The following is a 25,135-nucleotide window of genomic DNA, read 5'->3' on the forward strand; positions in this document are numbered from 1 at the left end:
AAGCAAGAAAAGAATGCTGCGGATAGCGCTGGTGGAGCGAGAGCCGCTGGCCCCGGCACCAGGGTTTTCCTAAGGGAGGCAGGCACGGCCCTTCTCTGGAGGACTTCGTAGCCCAGTGTGGGGACAGACTGACAGAAGGGTAATTACAGTGAGGAGTGACAAGTGTCATTTTTTTTTTTAAAGATTTATTTATTTATTTGTTTTATCCCCACCCCGCCGAGTCTGCTCTCCTGTGTCCATTCACCGTGTGTTCTTCTGTGTCCGCTTATATTCTTGTCAGCAGCACCTGGAATCTGTGTTTCTTTTTGTTGCCTCATCTTGTTGTGTCACCTCTCCGTGTGTGCGGCGCCATTCCTGGGCAGGCTGTACTTTCTCTCACGCTGGGCGGCTCTCCTTACGGGGCGCACTCCTTGTGCGTGGGGCTCCCCTACACGGGGGACACCCCTGCGTGGCATGGCACTCCTTGCGCGCGTCAGCACTGCGCATGGGCCAGCTCCACACGGGTCAGGAGGCCCGGGGTTTGAACCGCGGACCTCCCATGTGGTAGGTGGATGCTCTAGCTGTTGAGCCAGATCCGCTTCCCCTGGAGTGGCAAGTGTCCTGATCACACCAACATGGCACCTGCGATGACCCAGAGGAGCAACTCACTCGGCTTACGCGTGGGAGAGGGCAGCCGCAGAGGTGAGAGGAAGGAGCATCCTGGGAAGACCGCTCGGAGGAGGCGGCCCTGCACTGAAAGGCCTGCCAGGGAAGGGCGAGGGGCAAGGGGACTTCCTGTGGGCGCAGCACGAGGGGGCACTGTGGGAGGCTCTCCTGTGGGCAGGTGTGGGCACAGCTGCCCCAGGCAGGAGGGGAGCGGGGCTGGGAGGCACCCACAGGGCCTCGTGTGACCGGTCAAAGGAGCGCGTGTGGCTGGGCTGCAGGGTGCACGGGGTGCTGGGACAGTTCCTAGCCCAGGGCAGCTCGCCCAGCGCCCCCGCCAGGAGGCCCCGCGCTGTCCCCAGGAATCCTGAGTGCGTTTGGAGCAGGGCACCCACGTTTGCACTTTGCACCCGAGCCCACAACTGCGAAAGACCCAGGCAGCGGCCCGGGGGGCTGCAGCAGGCTGTCCACGGGGCAGCGGCCAGCGCAGGGCAGCGCGGGGTAGCACCGCATGCCAGGGGCGCTGACCTGCAGGCCAGGAGGGACCTGCTTCCCTCCGCCCCTCAGATTTGCTGGGCGGAAGTGGGGATCCGCGAAGGTAAACTGAGGCTCTCAGGTGGGCTGGGGAAGGGGGAGACGGGGTCTCATTTGTTTTTTGTTTGTTTTAAGAGAGTATTGGAGCATTTTATTTTATTTTTTATCCATTATTTTTTTTAATTTGTTATCTTTTTTTAAGATACATAAATCACACAAAACATTACAATAAAAAGTATACGAGGTTTGGGAAATATATGAAGTAGGGCGTCCACCTACCACATGGGAGGTCCGTGGTTCAAACCCCGGGCCTCCTTGACCCGTGTGGAGCTGGCCCATGCGCAGTGCTGATGCGCGCAAGGAGTGCCGTGCCACGCAGGGGTGTCTCCCACGTAGGGGAGCCCCACGCGTAAGGAGTGCGCCCCGTAAGGAGAACCGCCCAGCGTGAGAGAAAGTACAGCCTGCCCAGGAATGGCGCCGCACACACGGAGAGCTGACACAGCAAGATGATGCAACAAAAAGAAACACAGATTTCTGTGTCGCTCAGAAGCAGGCAAAAAAGAACACGCAGCAAATAGACACAGAGAACAGACAACTGGGGCCGGGGGGGGGGGGGGGGGGGGACGGGGACGGCGGGGGAGGGGAGAGAAATAAATAAATAAATCTTTAAAAAAAAAAAAGTATGTGAGGTTCCCATATACCCCGCTCCCCAGCCCCCCACTCCTTTTGTTGCAGGGTCACAGCGGCCAGCAGAGAAGAGGGTGGCGGCTCCCCAGGTCCAGGGAGCGCACCCCGCCCCTGCCAGGGCCCCCACCCCGCCAGGTCCTGCCCCGGGGGTCAGGTCTGGGGACAGGGCAGCTTGGCCCGCGCCCCCGGCCCCTGGGGTTGGTGTTTGTCGCCCGAGGGCGTCCCTGCACCCAGCCCCGCTGCCCGGCTGCCTGGCCACGCTCGGGGGAGACGCCCCTGGCTGCAGCATGGGCCCTCGGGGTGCCGCGGGCCGGGGGGCGCCTATGGGGATTGTGCCCCCCAAAACCAGGGCCGCGAGCGCCCGGGGAGCCCCGGGGCTCCCGATGGAAAAACGGGTTTGCCTCGGGGGGTCTGGGCTCAGGGCCTCCTCGGCCCCCCAAACCCGCCCTGGTCTGCGGCTCTTGCCCGTGCAGTCGGGGCCCCCGTCGGCCCCCAGGAGCCCCTTCTCTGTCACAGTGGGGGCCGCTCAGCCCCGGGCTCTGCACTCCGGGGTTCACACCTCAGCCCTGATACAGATGGGTGACCTTGACCAAGTTACCGTGCCTCGGTTTCCCCATCTGTGCGCCCCATCCTCCTAGGAATCTTGTGCGAATTATGGTCAAACGGGTAAAAGATTAAACAGCGTCTAGGGCGTAGCTAGCCCAGTATGCACCGGTGTGCGTTTGGGGCCACTTCCCCATACAGGGAGCTTGTCGCCGGAGGTGGCGCAGGTCTTAGCACAGGCCCCCCAGGAAGGCTGCTCCCCTGTGCCCAGTGTCCCCTAAACACCTGGCACCGGACGCAGCGAGCCGCTGCCTCGACCTCCCAGCTAGGCACGGCGGGGTCTTCTCTGACTTCTCGGAGGAGGACACAGGACGTACCTCCGCAGAGGGCCGGGCCTGCTGCCCCGAGCGGCCCCCCAGCCCACGGAAATCGTGGCCCACACCGGCGCAGTCCCTGTGGCACCCCGGGGCCTGGCTGCTGGGATGGGGAGACCTGTCCTGGGGTTTGGGGCTAAGGAAGCCGCTGCCGAGGGACGGGACTGTAGACAGCCGGCTCAGGAACCCACGGGGCCCACGCAAGCAGGACGCCCGTCTCTCCGGCCACCCATTGATCAACAAGACTGGGGCTGGGTCTAGGCGGGACAGGAACAGTGTCCAGGGCTGAGCAGCGCACGGCGTCCCCGCCAGCGTCCACTCCCGGTGTCCACTACACTGAAATTCATTTCCTGACGATGGCCTGTAGTCCTAGAATTTGGGTAATTAAAAACATTCTTTTTTTTCTTTATAGATTCATTTTATGTATTTACTCCCCCCTCCCTGTTGTTTGTGCTCACTGTCTGCTCGTCTTCTCTTTAGGAGGCACCAGGAACGGAACCTGGGACCTCCTGTGTGGGAGAGAGGCACTCAATCACTTGAGCCACCTCAGCTTCCTGCTTTGTTGTGTCTCTCATTGTCTTTCCTCTTCGTGTCTCCCCATTGCACCCTCTTGTTGCATCAGCTCGCCACACCTTCCCATGTGCCAGCTCAGTTTCTTGCTCCTCTTCTCCAGGAGGCACCGGGAACTGACACCGGGACCTCCCATGTGGCAGGCGGGAGCTCGATCGCTTGAGCCACATCTGCTTCCCTAAACACGTTCTTTTGCATTGTGCACACTGTTGAGAGCAGTGCGGTCCAACACAGTGGTCACCGGCCTCTTGTAATGTGGCTAGTCCAAAGTGGAAGGTTCTCTAAGTGCAGAGTACACATCGGTTTCAAAGACTTAGTCCAAAAATAAATAAATTATCTCATTAATAATTTTAATATTGAGTGCATTGTAAATGGGGTAGTTTTGATGCTTTTTGAGTCTAGTGGGTTAAATAAAATATAGTATTAAAATCGTCACTTGTATTTTTTACCACTTTTGTTGGAAATCTTCGAATCACGTACGTGGCTCGCATTCGTGGCTTGCGACACCTGTCTGCTGGACAGGGGGCTCTCGAGGTCAGCCGCGACAGGCGTGTGCTTTAGTTGTCACCGAGCCTTTTTCTCTCTTTCTGGTAGAATCGTAGAAGGTTAGATCTGGAAGGAGGACGCCCACGCCAGTTTGCTCAGGCTCCTGATTTACAGGCAGAGAAACTGAGGCACTGAGAGGAGAAACGATTCTGGGTTCAGGTGGCACCGTGGGCCCCCGCCCCCCCACTGGAGCTGGCTGAGCTGTCCTCGGCCCACCGTGCCTGCTGCCCCCTCCCCGGGGCGCCTGGCCTCCTCACGAGCTGGCGCGGGGAGCCCTGGGCCGGCAGAAGCTGCTCCTGCTCTCCTGCAGGCTGCACAGGGCTAAAGCAGGAGACACGAGGAGACGCCCCCCCAACGCCTGAACAAGTGGGGGAGCTCCTCAGGGTGAAGTCAGCCCCTCCCAGAAGCGTCTCTCCAGCCTCCGCCCGGCCCCCTCCTCCAGCCCCCCAAGCCAGGCTCCGCAGACCCCCTGGGCTTCTCCCAGGGCTGGGCCTTGTGGACGCTGCTCCCCCACCCCACAGACATGCCCGCACTGCTCACATCCTGCTGCCTTCGTGCCCAGCGCAAGCCCTGCCTCCTCCAGGGAGCCTCCCCTGATTTTCCAGCTTTGCCTGAGCGTGCTTCTTAGAACCCCAAATGCCCGCCATCCACCCTCTTGCTCCTTGAAGCGGGGCCCGCCGACCTGCAGCTTCGGTGGCACCTGGGAGGCTGTTAGAAAGGCACAATCGGGGGCCCCACCCAAGACCTTCAGAGCCAGAGCGTGCCTTTTAACAAGGCCCCGGGAGACTGCCCGGCGCTCCCTGGAGGAAGCAGGCGCCGTGCCAGGCTTCCACGGGGCCTGCTGCAGAGCCTGGCGTGGCGCGGAGGCCTGGAGATGCAGACCCCCGCCGGCCCCCCGGCAGCAGCACGTCCACAGGGGCCGGCCCGGCCCTCCCGCCACTGCCCAGGACACCGCTGAGCGGCTGCGTGGGAAGCCCGGCTTGGCAGGCTCCCGGAGCTCCCAAAGGTCCCTGAGAAGCTGCGCTGTGGCAGCTTTCACCCCGAGGAGAAGGGGGGACGGCCTTGCTCACGCGAGGCGTGACATCGGGACTTGGCCCGTTTGGGTGTGTTTGTTCCCATGTGTGTTAGGAGGGACCCTGCGGCTTGGTGGCTTAGAGTAGGGCCTCTTGGGCTGAACTGGGGCCACACACCAGGTCTGCCACCTTGGACGGGCCAGGGCTGTCCTCAGCTGAGCCGACTCGCTGGGAGCTGGGAGCTGCGCCTGGCACAGTCAAATGCTGTAAAGCTAACTCAGTGACTTTTGTGTAACGTTGAGATTCTAGAACGATAGGATCTAGAGCTCGAGAGCCAGCTCTGCCCCGTGAGAAAGCCGAGGGCCAGCCTGTCACGGGCCGACACACTGCTTCCTCAGAACCCAGACCCTGGCCTGCCCAGTGTGCCCCCGTTAGGATGCCCCTCAGGATGTGACTGGACAGGGAGCAAAGGGCCAGGCCCGGCGCTGGAGCCCGCGTGGCCGCTGCCCACTCGCTCGGCCCCTCGTCCTCACGGTAGGAAGAGCCCAGGTCTGGAGCCTCTGGACAAACCCTTGAGCCCTCCCTCACCCGGACAGCTGACCCCTCCATCCAACCTCTCCACCCTTGAGTCAAGAATAATTGCGAAGGGAAGCTGACATGGCTCAACGGATAAAGCATCCGCCTTCCATGTGGAGGGTCCAGGGTTCAAATCCAGGGCCTCCTTGACCTGTGTGGAACTGGCCCACGCGGTGCTGCCGTGTGCAAGGAGTGCCATGCCACGCAGGGGTGCCCCACACGCAAGGAGTACACACACAAAAAAAAAAGCTCAGCCCACCCAGGAGTGGAACCGCACTTGTGGAGAGCTGATGCAGCAAGATGACCCAACAGAAAAAGACACAGATTTCCGGTGCTGCTGCCAGGAATCCAAGCGGACACAGAAGAAAACACAGCGAATGGACACAGAGAGCAGACAATGGGGGGGGGGGGGTGAGAAATAAAAACTAAAAATAAGTAAAAATTTAAAAAAAAGAATAATTGCCAAAATTACTCTCCAGGGAGAGGAAGAAGTCAGGGGGTTCGAGCAGAGAGGGCGCGGAGTAGGGCTCCTCCGGGGTGGTGGGATATCCTGCCCCTGCTGCCCTGGAGGGGGCCTCAACGCCCGGGAATTTCCCACGTTGCGGGATTCCGTGCCTCAACTGCATTACTGGCTTTGAGCAAATTTGGCCTGGTGGACGCGGGCTTGAAGGTCATGAAAGGAAGATGGAGATATACCGCATCCCACGCCTCCAGCAAGACAACCCTGTGCCCCCACGCCCGCTGCTGGGCCCCCCAGCTGGTCCTGTGTTGCTAGTGACCTCTGCGGGGTCTCTGTGCCCACCTCCCTAAGCAGACAAAGTCCTGGGCACCGTGTGCACTCTTCATCCCTCCCAGCACCGAGCGCTGTGTGTGTTCAAAACTGCTGATGGTATCCTTAGAAGAGCGCAAGAAAATCACCTCTTCGGCGGGTGTTTCTGGCATTCCTCTGTTTTCCTATTCTGGGCACTTGGGGCATGTCTTGCTGAAATGGCAGGACGACGACGATGACGAGAGCAGCGTCTTAGGCTGGGCGCACGTCACCATGACCTCGCAGGGTCCTTACCAGGTCCATCTGGAGAAGAATGCCCACCGCCCCTGGAGACACAGCTGGCCAGCGGAAGAACTGGCACCTCCCCGTGACAAGAGCCCACCCCAGCAGCCAAGCCCCTGCCCCCGCTTTTCCTGTGAAGGATACAAGGCTTTGGAAAGGGTTAAACCCCTTTGCCTAAAGTCCCACATCTTGTCAGCTGCACATCTATACTCAGTCCCTGCCATCTCACCCCAAAGCTCCTGCTCTGGCCTGCCCTCCCACTCCTTTCCATCGTGTGTTTACTTGTCTGCTTCTTGGTCTACAGCCAACCTCGTCCTACACCTTTGGTAGCTGAGACGGAACTACAGGGGCCTTGTATATTTTGGGGAGAAGCTAAAGATACATCAGTCATGGTAGACAGTAATGGACTTCGGGGACACCTTAGAGTTAACAGGAAGATTCCTTCCTGCCAGGGGAGGGAGGACACGTATCCTAAGAAGCAGCCCTGAATATATTCATTTCTTACCGCCGTGTTCAGGTTCTGCAGGTAGAACTTTCCTAGCTCAGGCTGTCACTGCTGCTCCACCTGTGCTGTGCAGCTCTCTTCCCTGGAGGCCAGACCTGGTGGCCTGTGACAATTCTTGTTGAGATGCATTCAGCCTGACCCTTCTCATCGCTGTCACCATGATGTTGTGAAATGAGGAGGGGGGTCAGAAACGGGAATTGATCTTTAGTAGATCCTTTCATTCCAGGAGATGGGAGGTAGAGAAGGCAGGGAGCCAGTTTCATCTGCTCGTCTACCCAATTCAGTTGGAGCAACTGAAGAAAGTACCAGGTGATGGGGGACGTTTGAATTTTTCTCACATCAGCCAGTCTTTCACCAAGCACCTTCAAAGACCCTCACCCCTTCCCTACTTTCAAAAAGAGGTTCCTTCTTAAGTCTATAAAACAATCTTCTTTCTAATCTGGCTGAGTGTCCCTAAATGGAAATTCATGACAATTTCCAGAGTGTGTTCACTATTGACCTGCTTCTCAGGTTGGTAATGAGCAGACCGATTTATGCTGTTGGCTTAAGGTCAGTCAGCAAGGGAGGTGCTGGAAGAATCCCTCCACCCAAATCAAGATGTCATTGGTCCATTTCATAGTACAAATGGACAGTGGACAGAAGTTGGACAGACTAAAGAGAGAGAAATGATTTGACTTTTAAATGAGTAACCAATGAATGGTCCTTCATGGTCTGTGACACTTTAAATATATTTATATAAAATATACATGCTCACCCAGCAAAGTTTGAGCCTGCAATTAGGGTATATCACCACATGGGGGCAGTAGATGTTTGGGTCAGTGACAAATCCAAACTCATGAAAGTACCATCAATTTCCCACACCTCCCTGTTGGCTTTTTTCCCTTGAGATTTTACTTCCAGAATCAAAAAGAAAAAAAAAAAGTAAAACATTATAGCTATAAGGACTATTAAAATTTATTTAAATTAAGTCTTCATTTTGGAAGATGTTAGAGGCAAGATGGCAGACACCATGAATCTCAATCCAGCATCCTCACTCCTTCTACCCTGTTGCCTCTTTTATCCATCCGGATAGTGTCCCTAAAGCATTTATAAAGCACCTACTGTATACTGGCTTCTGATCTGAGCACTCTGTGCGTGCTCAAGGAGAGCCCAGCCTTTGCCTCGTAGTGGAGGTGAAGTGGGCTTTCCCCTCGGGAAGGTTCTAAATGAAGGACACCTGGGAATTTCCGTGCCTGTTTCCACTGCCCGTGTCCGGGAGTGCGTGGTCCTCAGGGCCTTCTCCTGCGGTTACTATGCCAACGAGACCGGCCTAGCACCTGAGTGAAAAGGGCTTGCCCTCCCCGGAGACCAAATGCTCTTCCCTAGAAGCCTAGTTCAGGCCTAATTTTCTCCTCGGGTGTGTGGCTCAGAAGCACCGTGAACTGAGAATAGTGGAGTCGTGGGATGAAGGGCCAGGGAGCTCGTAGGGGCTGAGAAGCGCCTCCCGGGGACCTGGGTGGTGGCTGTGGGGCCTGGGTGGAGGGGGCTGTGGGGTGGGGGGCGTGAGCTCGACGCCGCCCTGGGAGCACACGTGGGGCGGGCAGCACAGCCCCCCGCTGGTGGCTGTGGGCAGGGCCCGCCTGCTCCCAGTGTCACCGGCCCATGCTGCTTGGCAGCGCGTGCGGGGTCCGCGGGGCAGGTGGCCGTTCTGGCACTCGCCATGTCTCATCGGGGTACTGTCATCCCCTCGCCCCCACACGGGACCCAGTGCTGTCCTGCCCTGCCTGGGGTACTTCCCGGGTCACCCGCGAGGAGGGGTCGAGAGGTGGAGGAATGGCGCGGCCTCCCCGGCCTCGTGGTCTGCAGCGCTGGGGCACCCGTCGCTGCGCGGGGAGCCGCACCCACCACCGCGGGCCGAGGGCGGTGGTCCACCGGCCCCTCCCTGTCCCCGGGGTAGCTTCCGGGAGGGGAAGGGCGTCCTGGAGCCAGCTCCGTGGGCTCCTCCTCAGGGCTGTGATCAAAGCCACCCCGGAAGGGACACAGGACTGTCACGGGCTGGGGGGAGGGGGGGTCCTTGGAGAGGCCCCGCCTGAGAAAAGAGGACAGGTCAGGCCTGAGGGGTGAGCGCAGGAAGGGACAGGTCTCCAGTGGGGGGAGCGCGACCGCGCAGGCGTCCCAAGAAACGGGCAGTGGGGGAGCAGCACGCGTGGGGGGCTGGCGACACGGGGAGGGCCACCCCAGTCCTTGGGGCCGAGGAGCAGTGTTGGGGCTGCCGTGGGTGGGCTGGGAGTGGACATGGCCACACCAGGGCGGGGACAGGGGCCTGGGGAGGACTGGGGGTGGGTGCGTGGGGTGTGGGGGGACAGTTAGGAGAAAAGGTGGGGCCACCCTTGGACCCGGAATGGGGGTCCCAGACCTCGTGGGGGGCTTAGAGTAAAGCTCAAACCCGAACCAAGCTAGCCCTCCGGGGCACAGCAGCCCGGGGCCCCCAGCCGCAGACCCCTCCCCCAGGTGCTGTGCGGGCGGCCACTTGGGAACCCGCAGGCGCCCCCGCAGCCTGGAGGGGTCCACAGCCGGCCCCTCACGACATCCCACGACCCTGTGCAGTGGGTCCTCCCGTGCCCCGTTTTGTGGCTCAGGTGGGCTCTGACTTAGCCAAGGATCCAGCCCCATGGCGCCTCTCCTTTTGGGTCCCGCTTTCCGCCCAGGGCACGCACTCCTGCCCGGCGGGAAAGGGGCGCAGGCAGGACCGGGAGACTGCCCGTACCCGGGGCGCCCGCAGAGCGGGGCGCACAGCATGTCCCGCCTGCCCTGGGCCCAGCTCGCTGTCGCCTGGGAAAGGAGGACGGTGAGAGCGCGGGCAGCTTAGGGACAGGGCCGTGCCCCTGTTGCCCCTCGAGTGGGTGCTCCACGCCCCGTGGGCCTGCCGCCCGCACAGAGCCAGGGAGACGGGAAGGCAGGACACCCGCCTGCAGGCCCAGGGGACCCCGCAGAGGCAGGAGGAGGGCTGCGCGGGGAGGAGGGGCCTTCGGGACCAGCCCGAGGGGGCCTGGGGGAGGGGGATTGCTGCTCGGTGTGGGAGGCTGGGCAGGGACTGGCAGCACCCAGGAAGTGCACGGGGCGCGGCTCGCTGGCATCCAGGGTGAGGCTCGGGGGTGCGGCCTGGGCGCAGAGGTCGGGGGGGAGGCCGTCCCAGGGGGAAGCATTGGAGGGGGTGGCTCTTCCTGGACCCCGGTCCTCCGAGGGCTTCTATGGGAGGTGGGCAGTCCTGGCCAGGGGACCCCAAAGCTCAGGCTGACAGCGCGTGCCGTGCTTGGAGCCCTCAGGAACCCCTGCAGAGTGGCATCCCGCAAGGGGCGTGGAGAGCCCGGAAGGGCGAGTTGGCACCTGCTCTGCAGGGCTGGTGGGAACACAAGGGCGACAGCAGGTGGCAGGCGGTAGCGGGGAAGGGCCAGGCGCCAGGTCAGTGGCGCTGGGTGGCCCCGAGATCCCCGCCTGCTGCCGGCGCCTGCCGGCCAGCTCTGCCAGGGCCCGGGAGGGTGTGCACCCCCGCAGCCCCCGCGGGGCGCCCACTGTGCTGGCAGCAGGCCCGCAGGGGCAGAGGCCCCCGGCGGACGCCAGCGGGGTGAGGGGCTAGGCTGGGGGACAGTTCCCCTGGTGGGGGGCAATTAGGGGGCGCCGCCCTGGTGGCAGGCGCGGGAACCAGGGCCGGACGGCGCCCTCCCTGAGACCGGCCCCCCTCTGGGCTGTTTTGGGTGGACAGAGGGGCATCTGTCGCTTCCGCAGTGCGAGGTCTGCTTTGCGGCGCCGGGAGCCAGATCCTGGCAGGGACTGTCCCCCCGGCAGCCTCGCTGCCACCCCTTCCTCAATGCGCGAAGCCCCTGGCCCACCCAAAGGCGGGTGCGAGGACGTGCTGCCCCCACCAGGTCCAGGCAGGAGGGAGGGCTTCTCAGGCCCAGATGCTTTCTCTGAACTCAGAGCATCTTCCAGAAGGTGGAGGCCTAGGAAGAGGGAGAGATTGGGGCGGGGGCGGGGGGGGGGATTTCTTAATTCCCTCCACCCAACAGCCAGTGGGGAGGGGTGCCAGTAGGGGGGGGGCTGAGGAAGGGCCTGGAGCTGCAGGAAGGACGAGATGTGTATTTGGCCGGTGCTCACCTCTGGAGGGAACAGTCATTTTAATATTCACACTGGACAGATTACTGGGGGGCGGGGGGAGCGGGGGTGGGGGTGGGGGGAGTCAGCCCTGAGCCCATTATCTGTGGGAAAACACCTCTCCTGGGGCCTTGGGGGCTCTGGTTAATCCAAGCCAAAATGCTGCCATCTGCCCCAGGAGGCAGAAGCCACAAGCATCTCCTGGGGTCCCCGGTGCCTGGCCTGGCTGGGGTGGCGTGTGCGCAGGAGGCTGCGGGGAAGGGTTTGTGGGACCCCAGCCAGTAGCGGCTCCCAGACCCACACCTAGGCTTTGATGGAGAAGCTCAGCAGCCTGGATTTTAGGATGGCAGGAGGGGGCCACACTCTGATGTTTTAGGTTGAAAAGGCATCCTATTATCTCCATCGCTCTTGTTTGCGGTACTCTACATTTGTTAATTTATCAAATTTAATTTTACACCTATTTATGTTGGTTGACTAAGATCAACTTTCCCCAATATCGTTATGCGCCATGTTTTTTCTTCTTCTGGTTTAGTCCCAGACCTAACACAGTGTTTGACACAGAGGAGCTGCTCCTTCAAAGTGTGTTGAGTTAATGAACGAATGATTCATAAAAAATAGCCCTCAGGGGCATCGGAGTCATTTCCATGCAGTGCACAGGTAGAGCCAGGAGATGGCGGTAGAGATCCACAGCCGAGGAGGTAAAGCCTTACCAGGGAGGAATTCCATCGTGGAACAGGCCCATTTGTATCCTCAAAGGTGGATATATGTGGGTTTATTTCCTCAGCTAAGACATCAAAAGGGGAGAGAGCAAGGTGTGGTGGCACAGATCGGCCAGGCCTGCACGTAAGCCCCGACTCTGCCGTGGCCAGCCAGGAAACGGCAAGTCCCTCCGCCTGCGAGCTTCAGTTTCCTCACGCACAAAACAGTTTACAATGCCAGGTCTTGTTGTAAGGATTAAATAAAATAACCCGCTGCCCCATGCTCTGTGAGAATCAGGGACGCTCTTCCTAACACCCCGCCTTCTGCCCTGCCCCGTCAGGCCTTGGGACGTCTGGAAAGTCTTCTCCGTTCCAGTTCGAGGCCTCTTTTCCAGTTAGAGGGGCATCATCTCACATCGCCATCCTCACTGTCCCCATCAGCGCCCGCCCTCAGCAGCCTCCCCTCACAGAGCCACGGCAGGGCCCCGTTCCTCCAACGTGGCGTGCTCCCCCTCTTTGGGTGTCGTTCTCGGGAGGGAGAAGAGCTCTCCTGGCTCCCGGGCGCGCAGCAGGCTGAGAGCGGCTGGCGCTGTCCAAGCCCGGGTTTCCTCGTGCATATCGTGGAGCTGGTGACAGCTGCTCTGCAGGGACATTCTGGAGATGGACTGACAAGGCATAGAGAAGGCTGTTCAATACAGGAGCCCCAGCCACATAGCACGTAACTTACCTGTAGGATAAATAGTACTTTACATAGTTGGGTTCCTCAGACACACCAGCCACGTCTAGCTGGTGGCTGCCGCTTTCCAGCATCACAGGGAGGTCTTTGGACGGGGCGGGCTAGGATATAATAAATATTCAACCGACGTAGCTAGCAGCAGCAGCAGCGGTCGGCCGTCTGGGTCCCTTGACGTCGGCACTCAAATGCCTCTTTCGTTTGGTCATTCGACAAGATTCTATTGAGTATCTACCTGTGCAGGCCCTGCCATGGGTCTTTTGCAGACACATATGTTATGCTTTAGGCTCTGAGAATTTACAGTTCGATCAGAGGTGTTAAACAATCATCTGAATAAACATTAATGACAGGTGGCGCTAAACCTGCTGCTCTGTTACCAAGTAAGAATTAAAAAGAGCCGAACCGTCCCTTGGGTCATGAGGATGCTGGAAGGTGCTGAATGTGTCGTCAGTTGTAGCTGCACAATACAGTTATTAGGAAGGACAACAGGAAGGACGACCCCATTCATGCACTTAATTATTGCAGGGCATCTACTAGGTGGTGGTGGTAAAATAATCAGGAGCGCCAGGCTCTCTGCCGTCACGGAGCTTTCGTGTCTCCTGGAGGGAAACAGATGGAGAATAAATAAAATATGCTCGCAGTGAGCTGCTTTTTGTAGAAAAATAACACAGGAGAGGGGGGAGAGGTACACTGGGAGCAAGAGAGCTGCCATCCTCGTGAGTGGGATTTTAGTCGTTCTCGTCACACTTCAGCTGTGATGAAAGCTGCTCCCCGACTGGAGCACGGGTGGATCGGGGTGGATCGGGGTGGATTTAGCTACGACAGCGTTCGAGTCACAGGCGGGACTGAGTTGCTGAAGGCAGGGGCCCCGAGAAGATGGGAAGGCGTGAGGCACAGGCCTGGCTCCCCAGGAATCTCCAGGGCTGTCTCTGGGGCGCTTAAGCCGAGAGGTGACCGGCCGTCCCTGCCCTGACCGTGCCCCCGTAGGAACAGGGCCAAGAAGAGAAATCGCGATGACCTAAGCCAGCGCGTCCAGAGCCCGTGCGGCTCAAGCCAGGACGTTCTGCTCCAGAGGCGGAGACTGGTTCCAGTCCAGAAAACCGCAGGTGTCGGGGAGGTGACCCTTCCGAGCCGGACGTTGAGGTGACGAGGGAAGACGCATCGGCTGTGAAGACGAGGGGCCTCTTTGGTGACACCCCGGCACGCGCGGGCCTTGGGACCCAGGATCGTGCACACAGGGGAGACGCGTGCAGCCAGGTTGACATCGGAACGGGTCCTGCGCCCCCAGGGCCGAGCCTGAGAGCAGAGAGAAGCCGCGTTCAGGCGCGGGCCCGTCCAGGTGATGGTGCTTGCATGTCCAGCTGAGGACTTGGCTTTTGTCCCGCTAGTTGTTTCTGAGACGTGAACCGGCCCAGTCTGCCCTGTTTTAGGAAGGTTCCGCCAGCTCTGAGTGTTGAGCCTGGAGGGGCCTGGAGGCTGGAGGCAGTTAGCAGAAGGGGCGAGAAGCCGATGTGAGGCAGGCAGCTCGGAGGTGGCCAAGGGAGGACAGAGAGGGGGACCGAGGCGACAGCTCCAAGTAGAAGGGCACTGGGCAGCAGGGGGTGACTGGCACGGGTGTGTCCTGCCCAGCGAGCTGCAGGCGTCCAGTGGCTGTGCGCGTCCCGCGTGGCAGCCCTGCGGGCAGCCGGCCCAGGCTGTGCCTCCTCTGCTGGGGGCAGAGAGGAGGGGTCCGGGGGGACAGGCCCCCTGTGCCCTCCGCAGACCTTCCGGAAGAGGAGGCAGCCAGGGCAGCCTGCCGCGTGCCAGCGCCCCACTCGGGCGACAGCACAGTGGCCGCCGTGGCCGCACGCACAGCCCCCTGCTTGTGAGTCTGCAGGACAGCAGGTGCCCACACCAGCACCAGCCCCCCCAAACCCGCCGAGGGGCCTGCGTTCTGGGGCCTCCTGGAAAGCCTGCGCCCCGGCCTCTCCCCGGCGGGCACTGTGGGCTGCGCTCTCCTGCTCCTGTCCAGGCCTGGCCCAAGCCTGGGGGGACGCCAGCGCCGGGGCCTCCCCGGGAGGCCCTGGCCCCTTGTTCCAACAGAGACCCACCTGGAAATGGAGTATCTCATCAGGAGGAGGAGCACATCCCCGATGAGGGAAACCATCAGAACGTGACCGGAAGAATTTTCTAAAGGTATCTGAGGCCATCTGAGCACACAGCGTTTATGTTGACCATAAACGTCAGAAAAGACTTTCTGCAGGCTACGGGCAACTTTGCTCTCTCCAAGTTTACATCTGATTGTTCTTCTCAAGGGTTTTCAGATCTAAGGTAACTTTTAAAATATCGTCCTAAGGTGGCCAGGCACTTTTAAATAAAACCGTCAAATATACGCCATGAGGAAGGCGAAAGATAAAACATGACCAGAAACCAACACGCGTGAAGGGAATACCCGGCGGTCTCATAGCATGGCGCGGGGAAGAACGGCCGGTGGACAGCTTGGGGCGGCACAGGGGCCCGCTCAGCCTGAGACCCGGGACCCCAAGGCAAATGAGCCAGCAGCAAAGAGCACCCACCTGGAAACGGAGGCAGACACTGGGGTGCAGGGTGCACGAGAGCGCAGCTTACCTCTGTGGGAACTGGCAAGCTCCAAACTCAGCCCCTGTCCTCAGGCACCGTGCCCCGAGGGGCCTGCGGTGGACGTGGGGTGGGGGGGACATGCCGGGCAGGTCAAGGGGAGAGACGCCTTCTCCAGCCTCGACTCCCCGTGCTGAGACCAGCCGCTGTTCTGAGCTGCAGGCATGTTGAGTTAAATTTCAAGCTCCCCGTTAACCATGCGGTCTTGAGGGCCAGGGCATAGCCTCAGCACCTAAGATGGGGCCTGGCAAGAAATAGGTGTCTGTGATGACCCCCTCCTCCCCTCCCCCCACCAATGGCTCCCTTGTCTGTTTTAATTTTTTTAAATTTTATCCCCCCCTTGTGGTTTTTTGCATGCTGTCTGTTCTGTGTCCATTCGATGCATGCTCTTCTGCGTTTTTGCTTGTCTCCCTTTTCTCATGGCGTCACCTTGCTGAGTCGGCTCTCTGCGGCGCTTGTGGGCCGGCGGTTCTCCACGGCGTGTGGGCCAGCCTGCTTCACCAGGAGGCCCCGGGACGCAAGCCCAGAGCCTCCCATAGGGTAGATGGGAGTCCCACTGATTGAGCCATAGCCGCTTCCCTGTTGTTTTTGCTTGTTGTCTGCCCATTTTTTTCTCCTTGATGTCTGCTCGTTGTTTGTCTTCTTAGGAGGCACTGGGAACCGAACCCAGTACCTCCCATGTGGGAGGTAGGCGTTAACTGCTCGAGCTACATCCACTCCCCGCTCCATGGCTTTTGATAAATAATGAACCTGAAGGAGAGCAGAAATGAATCCTGTGTTTGGAATATGAGAGAACAAAGGAGAAAAGTGTCCCGCAGAGACTTAGAGGGATAAATGGTTTTTCTTTTCTTTTTTTTTAAAGATTTATTTCTCTCCCCGCCCCCCCCCCCAGTTGCTTTCTCTGTCCATTCGCTGTGCGTTTTTCTGTGTCTGCTTCTATTCTTGTCAGTGGCACGGGGAATCTGTGTCTCTCTTTGCTGCGTCATCTTGTGTCAGCTCTCCGTGTGTGCGGCGTCATTCCTGGGCAGGCTGCACTTTCTTTCGCGCTGGGCGGCTCTCCTTATGGGCGCACTCCTTGCACATGGGGCTCCCCTATGCAGGGACACCCCTGCGAGGCAGGGCACTCCTTGCACACATCAGCGCTGCACATGGGCCAGCTCCACACGGGTCAAGGAGGCTCTGGGTTTGAACCCTGGACCTCCCATGTGGTAGGAGGACACCCTATCTGTTGAGCCAAGTCCTCTTCCAGTGTTTTTCTTTTTTTAAAGACATAGTTCTCAAATATTTATTTTCTGAGATGAAAAAGGAATTGTTTGTCCCCCTAAGTTCTGGGCGGTTTGTGACATAACTCCAGTAACCTGGAGGATGCTGGTGGCTCAGGGTCGGGGGCTGAGATCAGCCAGCCTCTGCTCCCGGAAGTACCTGTTCTCCAGCCTCCTGCCTCGAGCCTTACGTGGAAAACACCCAGTTTATTTCTGGAGGGAAGCTTTCTGCCCTCCGGGGCCAGAGAAGGGCAGCGCTGCCTTCTCTCTGCTGGCCCAGAAGGCTCTGCCCGGGGCTGGTGCCGCACCGGGTGCAGGGTGCGGGGTGCAGGGTGCAGGGCAGCAGGGTGCAGGGTGCGGGGTGCGGGGTGCGGGTGTGGGGTGTGCGGGGTGCGGGGTGCGCGGGATGCGGGATGCGGGGTGCGGGTGCGGGGCACGGGGTGCGGGGTGCGGGGCGCGGGGTGCGGGGTGTGGGGCGCGGGGTGCAGGGCAGCGGGGTGCGGGTGCAAGGGGCGGGGCACGGGGTGCGGGGCGGCGGGGCGGCGGGGGGCGGGGTGCATGGTGCGGGGTGCGGGGCGCGGGGTGCGGGGTGCAGGGCAGCGGGGTGCGGGTGCAAGGGGCGGGGCGCGGGGCGCGGGGTGCAGGGCGGCGGGGCGCATCGCCCACAGACGGCCGCGGGGCCCGGGGCCCACTCTGTTCTGCCGCGGGCCTCCCTGGGTTTGTTCGGGGCTTGGATTCCGGGTTTCTTTTTTCCACTTTTCTTCCTGCTCTCTCCCTGGAGAAGGTCCCCCAGCTTTCCTGGGGGGACACGCGGCTGATTGTTAGAAGCCCCCGCCCCCGTGGCAGGTAGAGGGGGCCACACCGGCGCCTTCTCCTCCCTCCTCTTGGCGTCCGTCCCCTGCTCCACCGCCGAGGTGGCTTTGGGCTCTGGCACCCCCTCTTCAGGCCTCTCGGGAATAACCCAGTGAGTGCTACTTCCAGTGGGTCTGACGTGTCTGTCCTGCAAAAAAAAAAGGTCCCTCTAAAAGGAGGTCAATTCAAAGAATGAGCCACGACGATGAAAGAGGTGGTCGATGGGGGAGGAGTGGGGTGAGGGGGGGGGGTGGGGGGTGTATGGGGACCTCTTATAATTTTTGAATGTAACATTTTTTGTGATCTGTGTATCTTCCAAATAATACAATTTAAAAAACTGATGGGGTGAGGGGTGGGGAGTGGGGTATATGGGAACCTCTGATGTTTTTTAATGTAGCGTTCTGTGTGATCCATTAACTTTATAAAAAGATAATTAAAAAAATAAAGAGTTCTTCAGAATGAAAAAAAAAATAGAGGTCACCCAGGAAGGAGCTGGGCGCGGGCTGGGCGGGGACAGTGGCAGGAGAAGCTGGTCCTGGCAGCCCCTGCCCTGCCCGTGGGAGCCCAGCTTTTCACACCTACAGGGTGTCAGAGCTGTGTACCCCCCCGGGGGGGGCCTTCCCGGGGTGCTGGGCCTGGGGAAGCTGCAAACGGGGCGCGGCTCAGGCCCCCCAGGCCCTGCCCCGCCTCAGCCCCCCGAGGGCGGGGTGCCCGGTGCCCCCCCCAGGCCCCAGCCCGCCCCGCCCCTCCCTGCTCCCGCCTCCCGCCGCTGCGACTTCTGACCCGCCTGGTGTCCCTGTGTCCCTGCAGTTCTTCCCATATGGGGACGCCTCCAAGTTCGCCCAGCACGCCTTCCGCACCTTCGACAAGAACGGCGACGGCACCATCGACTTCCGAGAGTTCATCTGCGCGCTCTCCATCACCTCCAGGGGCAGCTTCGAGCAGAAGCTCAACTGGGCCTTCAACATGTACGACCTGGACGGCGACGGCAAGATCACCCGCGTGGAGATGCTGGAGATCATCGAGGTGGGCGCCCGCCCGAGCCCCGCCCCCGGGCGCTCCCCCGAGCCCGGAGCCCGCTGCCCCTGAGCCCGCTGAGCCCACTGCCCCCCGAGCCCGCTGCCCCCCGAGCCCTGCCCCCAGACACTTTCCCCCGAGCCCAGAGCCCGCTGCCCCCGAGCCCGCTGAGCCCGCTGCCCCCCGAGCCCGCTGACTCCGAGCCCGCTGAGCCCACTGCCCCCGAGCCCACTGCCCCCCCGGGCCCGCTGCCCCCGAGCCCACTGCCCCCCCGAGCCCGCTGCCCCCCCGGGCCCGCTGCCCCCGAGCCCACTGCCCCCCCCGAGCCCGCTGCCCCCCCGGGCCTGCTGCCCCCCCGGGCCTGCTGCCCCGGAGCCCACTGCCCCCCCGAGCCCGCTGCCCCGAACCAGCTGCCCCCCCGAGCCCACTGACTCCGAGCCCGCTGAGCCCACTGCCCCCCCGGGCCCGCTGCCCCCGAGCCCACTGCCCCCCCTAGCCCGCTGCCCCCGAGCCTGCTGCCCCGAACCAGCTGCCCCCCCGAGCCCACTGACTCCGAGCCCGCTGAGCCCACTGCCCCCCCGGGCCCGCTGCCCCCGAGCCCACTGCCCCCACAAGCCCGCTGAGCCCACTGCCCTCACAAGCCCGCTGAGCCCACTGCCCCCGAGCCCGCGGCCCCCCGAGCCCACTGAGCCCACTGCCCCCCAAGCCCGCTGAGTCCACTGCCCCCTGAGCCCACTGAGCCCACTGCCCCTGAGCCCTGTCCCCGAAGCCCACTGCCCCCACAAGCCCGCTGAGGCAACTGCCCCTGAGCCCTGTCCCCGGAGCCTGCTGCCCCCCGAGCCCAAGGCCCCCCGAGCCCACTGAGCCCACTGCCCCCACAAGCCCGCTGAGCCCACTGCCCCCGAGCCCTGTCCCCGGAGCCTGCTGCCCCCCCGAGCCCAAGGCCCTCCGAGCCCAAGGCCCCCCCCTGAGCCCACTGCCCCTCGAGCCCATGGACCCCGGACCACTGTCCCCTGAGCCCCCTGCCCCACGAGCCCGCTGTCCCCTGGAGGCCCCTGCCCCCTGAGCCCACAGACCCCCCAGCCCGCTGCCTCCCCGCCTAACTTGCTGCCCCCCAGCTCACTACCCCCGGAGCCCGCCGAGTGCTGCCCGCATCCCCCTCCCTGGCCCCCAAGGGGGTGGCCCTTCACCCCGCCAAGAGCAGGTGCCCACCTGCCTCGGGCACCCCGCTCCTGGCCACGGTGCTCCAGGGGCTGCCAGCTTTCCCTGGACACCCAGTCCTGCTTCTGGGCTCTTCACCCCCCCCATAGGCCCTCCCCAGCCCCCCGTGACTCTTATCCCACTCAGTCTGTGCCCCCCTCTCACCCCCAGCCCCACCCCAAGCCATCCAGCCTCTTACCAAGATTAGAGTTTCACAGTGGGCAGCACAGCCCCCAGGCTTCCTACCAAAATGCAAGCCCTCGGGGGGGGGGGGTCCCCAGAGCCTGGCAGAGGAGGGGGCCCGTGACCTCTGGTGTGTGCCCCCACCTCTGCGACCTGAGGGCAGAAGTGCAGCCCTTCTTAGGCAGGACACAAGCGCTCCTTCCCTACAGCTGGGGTGGCCGCCTGTCCAGGCAGGGCTGAGGTGGGGAGGGGCCCCAAGTGGAACGGGGGCGTGTGCAAAGTCTGAGTAGGTGAAAACCGAGGAGCCGAACCCTGCAGGTGTCCTTCCCCACTGCCTTGTGTGGGGGTGGGGGGTGGGGGGGCAGACAGAGGGAGAGAGAGGGAGAAAGGGAGAAAAAGAGAGAGGAAGAGAGAAGAGAGGGAGAAGGAGAGAGGGAGAGGGAGGAGAAGAGGGGGAGAGGTGGGGAGGGAGAGAGGGAGGGGGGAGACAGAGAGACCTTCCCTGGCCCTCCCAGTGCAGCCTCGCCCCTGGGAGCCTCGCCCTTCCCGCGTCCACCTTCTCTTATGGTGTCTTTAGTCTCTGCTCCTTGTGCCTCTTGCCCTCCGGTGGCCATGCCTACTAGCCTCCGGCAAGCCCGGCACGCGGGGAGCTCAGTCTTCTCTTTCTGGGCCATCCCGCTGCGCCGGTGCTTCCAGGCGGCGTGCACATCTAAGCGTGTGGGTGACGCGCCCGTCATCGTGCTCGTCTTTCTCACTCTTCAGTCTCAGCCCCTCCTCCACACTCCCCTTCCTACAAAAACGAGCTTCCCAAGCTTTCTGTCACTGATGACCGAGCCCCAGCCTCTCTCCTTCTTGTCCGTGCCCTTCGGCCAAGGGCCACCAAGAACACAGCTGCAGTTGGACAAGCTGAGTTTATTACTCACCGCAGGGACAGTGCAGTGAGAGGGCACTAACAGGAGTTGTTGTGGGATTCGGGCTGTTGGGGTGGCTTGGGGGGGGTTCCGGGAAGCGGGGTTTAGCTCTGGACTGGGTACCGTCAGAGTGTGGGGACAATTCCATGAGTGTGCAGCTCAGTGCGCCTTTTCTAGGCGAGGTTTCCGGAGGACTGAGCCCTGGGGCACGCCGGTGTTTAGAGCCAGGGCCCTAGCGGGAACCACGGAAGGAGACTGAGAAAGGGAAATCAAAGACAAAAATAAGAGTGAGGAGTCCTGGGAGGGAAATCCAAAAAATAATCCACAGGGAAGGACTCATGTCCAACGGTATTGATAGAAGTAAAACGAAAACTAATCATTGTCAATTGGATTTGGAAACCGAGAGGCCATGGGTGGACCAGCCGATGGTAACGTCAGGGGCAGGGCGGGGGCACAGTCCTAAAGGGGTGCCCGAGAGAACGGCGACGGTGGCGTCGTGGCGACGGTGAGTATAGAAACTCCTCCCAGGGAGCTCTTCTCGGAAAAGAGAGGAGCAGCTGTGGGTCTGGAGGTTGAGCACCCGCTTCCCACATGGGAGGTCCCAGGTTCAGTTCCCAGTGCCTCCTAAAAACCAAAAGCAAGCGAAGAACGAAGAAACCAACTCCGGAAAGCTGATGCAGCCCAGGGATTGAGCACCAGCTTCTCACATATGAGGTCCCGGGTTCACTGTCCGGCCCGGGACCTCAAAAGTAAAAGGGAAACAGGACTAGAGCCTGCTGTTGTGACCTGGGACCTCGAGGCCACTCCACTCCGGCGGTTAGAGCCGTAACGTCACCCAACCCGTGAGCGCTGGGCACTGCGCAGCTCTTTGCTCGGAAACTCCTCCGTGGTTTCTCCTCCCCTGAGCGCGGCTTGTCCTTCGGCCACGGGGCCCGGCCGGCCCCTCAGCAGCTTGGGAGCTCGCGCCCTGCCTCGTGCCCTCCTGGGGGACGCCTCGCGCCCTCCTGGGCGACACCCCGCCGTGGCCGGCCCGCACAGCCTCCCCGTTTCATCAAGTCCGCGGACCCCGTCTCTGCTGCGCCCAGGACACCCCTCCTGTGCCTCCCTTCCCCCAGGAGTCGCAGCCCTGCTCTGCCCGCTGTGTAGTCTGGAAGGACTGTGGCCTTTTGCGCCGTTTTCCAGCCTCCGGTGGGAAGGCACGGCCTGTGCTGGTCGGCCCGTCACGGCCACAGGAAGGGGAGCTCCAGGAGCCGGGCCCTGGCCCTGCTCCCTCGTGCTGTCGGCGCCCCCGTGCCCTCAGGAAGCGCCGGCCCACGCGGGGGTCTGTAAGCACTCTTCCTCTCAGCTCGCCTGTGCGCACGACCCGGCAGCTACTTCTCAAGATTTTTTAAGATTTATTTATTTTTAAAATTTCTCTCCCCCGTCCCCCCTACAGTTGTCTGCTCTCTGTGTCCATTCTCTGTGTGTTCTTCTGTGTCCGCTTCTATTCTTGTCAGTGGCACCAGGAATCTGTGTCTCTTTTCTGTTGCATAATCTTGCTGTGTCAGCTCTCTGTGTGTGCAGCGCCACTCCAGGGCAGGCTGCACTTTCTTTTGTGCTGGGCGGCTCTCCTTACGGGGCACGCTCCTTGAACATGGGGCTCCCCTACATGGGACACCCCTGCGTGGCACGGCACTCCTTGTGCGCATCAGCACTGAGCGTGGGCCAGCTCCACACGGGCCAGGAGGCCCTGGGTTTGGACCCTGGACCCTCCATATGGTAGGCGGACGTTCTATCCATTGAGCCAAGTTCGCTTCCCTCTCAGGACTCTCTGGGCTTCTGCCCAGTACCTCAGCCTCCGAGCCACAGTGCCGCCCGCCTCTCTCCCTCGCGATCTTCTCCCTTGGGCTATCACTTGGCTCTCCGTCTCACGGGCCCTGCTGGTGGGTTCCCCCTTCTCCACCCCCGTGATTCCCACCCAGGTTCTGATCACCACCTGCGCCCTCGGTATTTCCTGCCCCCAGGTCCCCTCTGCTGAGCCGCCTTCTCCAGGGCCACAGATGAGTGTTCTTACGGGGTCCCGCCATTCTCTCACGCCGGTGCATAGCCCCCAAAGCTTCTCATCCGCCCGGTGGAGAATTCTTTCCAGGGCATCATCGTGTTCACGGGCACTAGGCATGGGCACCTCCGGGCTTGCGTCGCTCCGCTCTGGCCCTCACCCTCTCTCCACGGGCCCCTCGCCCTGCACGGCCAGGGCTCAGATCCTTCTTTTCACCCTGGAACGTGCGTCCTAGCTCAGTGCCCGAGCAAGTCCTCTCGCCCTTCAAGGCCTAGGTTAGCTTGCCCTGTCAAGGATGCCTTCTGTGCCCCTCTCACCCCCGAGGTCCACACTCACCTCCCAGCGAGGTGGTGAAGAGACAGGAATGAAAAGACCTGCCTGGAGGGGGCAGTTTCCAGATAAGTGAACAGCCAAAACCCCGGGGCGGGGCAGGCGCTGGAGGGGGCCGGGGGCCCGTGGAGTGGGGAGGCCAGGCCACCTCACAGAGGGAGGCCTTCTGAAGGAGCAGAGGCTGAGCTGTCTCAGAGGACGCATTGAATCTAGCCCGGCATCCGGCAAGGGACAGACAGGCAGACAGAACTCAAGCTTGCCTCGGCCCCTTGGTGCGCCGTGTTCCTGCACAGCATCCGCCTCAGTGTTGGATGCTTTAAATGAGAGGATAGTGGCTTAATTATGTCTTCTCAGAGAAGAACGTGCAGTAACGTGTCCTGTTCTTGGAGACCATAATGCTAAACATGGCCTCAGCCTACACATTAGCGTCAAATGCTATAGGTTGCCTCTGGAACATTCTGTTTTGTCGTCATGTTCCTGACCCAAATTGCAGCGTTGCATCCTGGGGGGGGGGGAGGTTACTGAGACTGCCGTTTTCTGAGTTGTTCCGGGAGGTTCGGGGCAGATCTCCTGGGTTTGCGTTTCTTGTTGTCCTGGCTTTATTGTGTGTTTGTATTAAGGACTGTCATTATACCCATTGTCTCATTTGATCCCTTTTAATTTCACTTTTAAGGGTCAGATGAGAAGGACAACTTACAGAGATGACCCACTTGGCTCTATTTTAACTTCTAGGTGATACTCAGTCTCCCCTTTTCCCTCCGTACGGGACACTGGTTGCCAGGCCAATCTGGACTCCATCTGCCAATTGTCCACAAAATTAGAAATTTCAATACCCTGTTTCTTTCAGAGTCAAATTTCTTAAGATTTTCCCACCACAAATAAACACCTTCTTCCTACAAACATGAACAAGCAAAAAATATTTCATCTCAATGGACATTTTAACTCGTTAAATAAACCACTTACTTGTGGTTTACTGTCCCTAGTTGGCATTTTTAAAAACAACTTGAGATAGAATTTCTATCCCATAAATTCACCCATTTTAAGTGGACGATTCAGTGATTTTCAGTAAATTTGATGAGGTGTGCAGCCATCACCCAGTCCAGGTTTAGAACCTGTTAGTTCCCCAGGGAAGCCCCTTCGCTCACCGGCCAGTGCCCTTCCCACCCCGGCCCCAGGCAAGCCTGGACTTGGCCTCTGTGGCTCCCCCTGCCCCCGACATTCCACATAGATGGCCTCAGTGTCTGGCCCGCCGGGCTTCTTTCCTCAGCGTGATAAACTGTACTCCATTGCACGTATATATTTTACCTATTTACCAGTTGATGGACATTTGTGTTGTTTCCACTTTGGGGCTACTATGCGTAATGCTGCCGTGAATATTCGCATGCAAGCCCTTGTGCAGATGGGCAGTTACTATTTTAAGGCACTTTTTTGGAAAAAAAAATATTTCTACCTAGGAAAACCCATACTGCAAACTAATTGCATACAATTAATCAAACTCAGTAATTGGGATCTTCTCTTTATTCTTTAGCACATGAACAGAGCCCCTGACCCATGGCTCTCCCTAAACTCACCTCTTTTGGGGCTAAGTTTTACTGGTACATCTTCTTGGTTGTTTTAACAGATTGTAAGCTCTTTATTCAGTAGGGGCCATATTTCCCCTTTTCCTCAATCTCTAAGGGCTACGACTTGTTGACTATCACTTGCACCTTAAACTCAGGACGTTTAAAACTGAACTCATTTTATTCTCCCTAACTTTGTTTCTAACCCATTATTCTTGCCCTCACCACCCAGCTACCTTTCTACCCATTTCCTCTAAACAGAAATCCTGGAGTCGTCCAAAATTCCTAGATATCCAGTTGGTCACAAGACACCCCGCACACTGATTGCATCACTCTTTTTAAAAAATCACGTAAAAGTCCTTCAAAACAAATTTTTTTTTTTTAAAGATTTATTTTCATTTATTTAATTCCCCTCCCCTCCCCCGGTTGTCTGTTTTCTGTGTCTTTTTGCTGCGTCTTGTTTCTTTGTCCGCTGTTGTCGTCAGCAGCACGAGAAGTGTGGGCGGTGCCATTCCTCGGCAGGCTGCTCCCTCCTTCGCGCTGGGCGGCTCTCCTTATGGGTGC

The 25,135-nt window shown here is 60.1% G+C and overlaps 1 protein-coding gene across 2 annotated transcripts in view; it reads left to right on the forward strand.

Annotated features, from left to right (window-relative positions):
- VSNL1 (visinin like 1) overlaps window positions 1-25,135 on the forward strand; it is a 106,373-nt gene that overhangs the window by 79,663 nt on the left and 1,575 nt on the right. For both annotated transcript variants that reach the window (XM_058288098.2, XM_004450781.4), the window contains one exon: window positions 18,144-18,359. In XM_058288098.2, coding sequence (XP_058144081.1) covers window positions 18,144-18,359 — 216 coding nt within the window. The remainder of the gene's footprint in view (window positions 1-18,143; window positions 18,360-25,135) is intronic.

The sequence above is a fragment of the Dasypus novemcinctus genome, chromosome 25, assembly GCF_030445035.2.
Source record: "Dasypus novemcinctus isolate mDasNov1 chromosome 25, mDasNov1.1.hap2, whole genome shotgun sequence".
Lineage (NCBI taxonomy): Eukaryota > Metazoa > Chordata > Mammalia > Cingulata > Dasypodidae > Dasypus > Dasypus novemcinctus.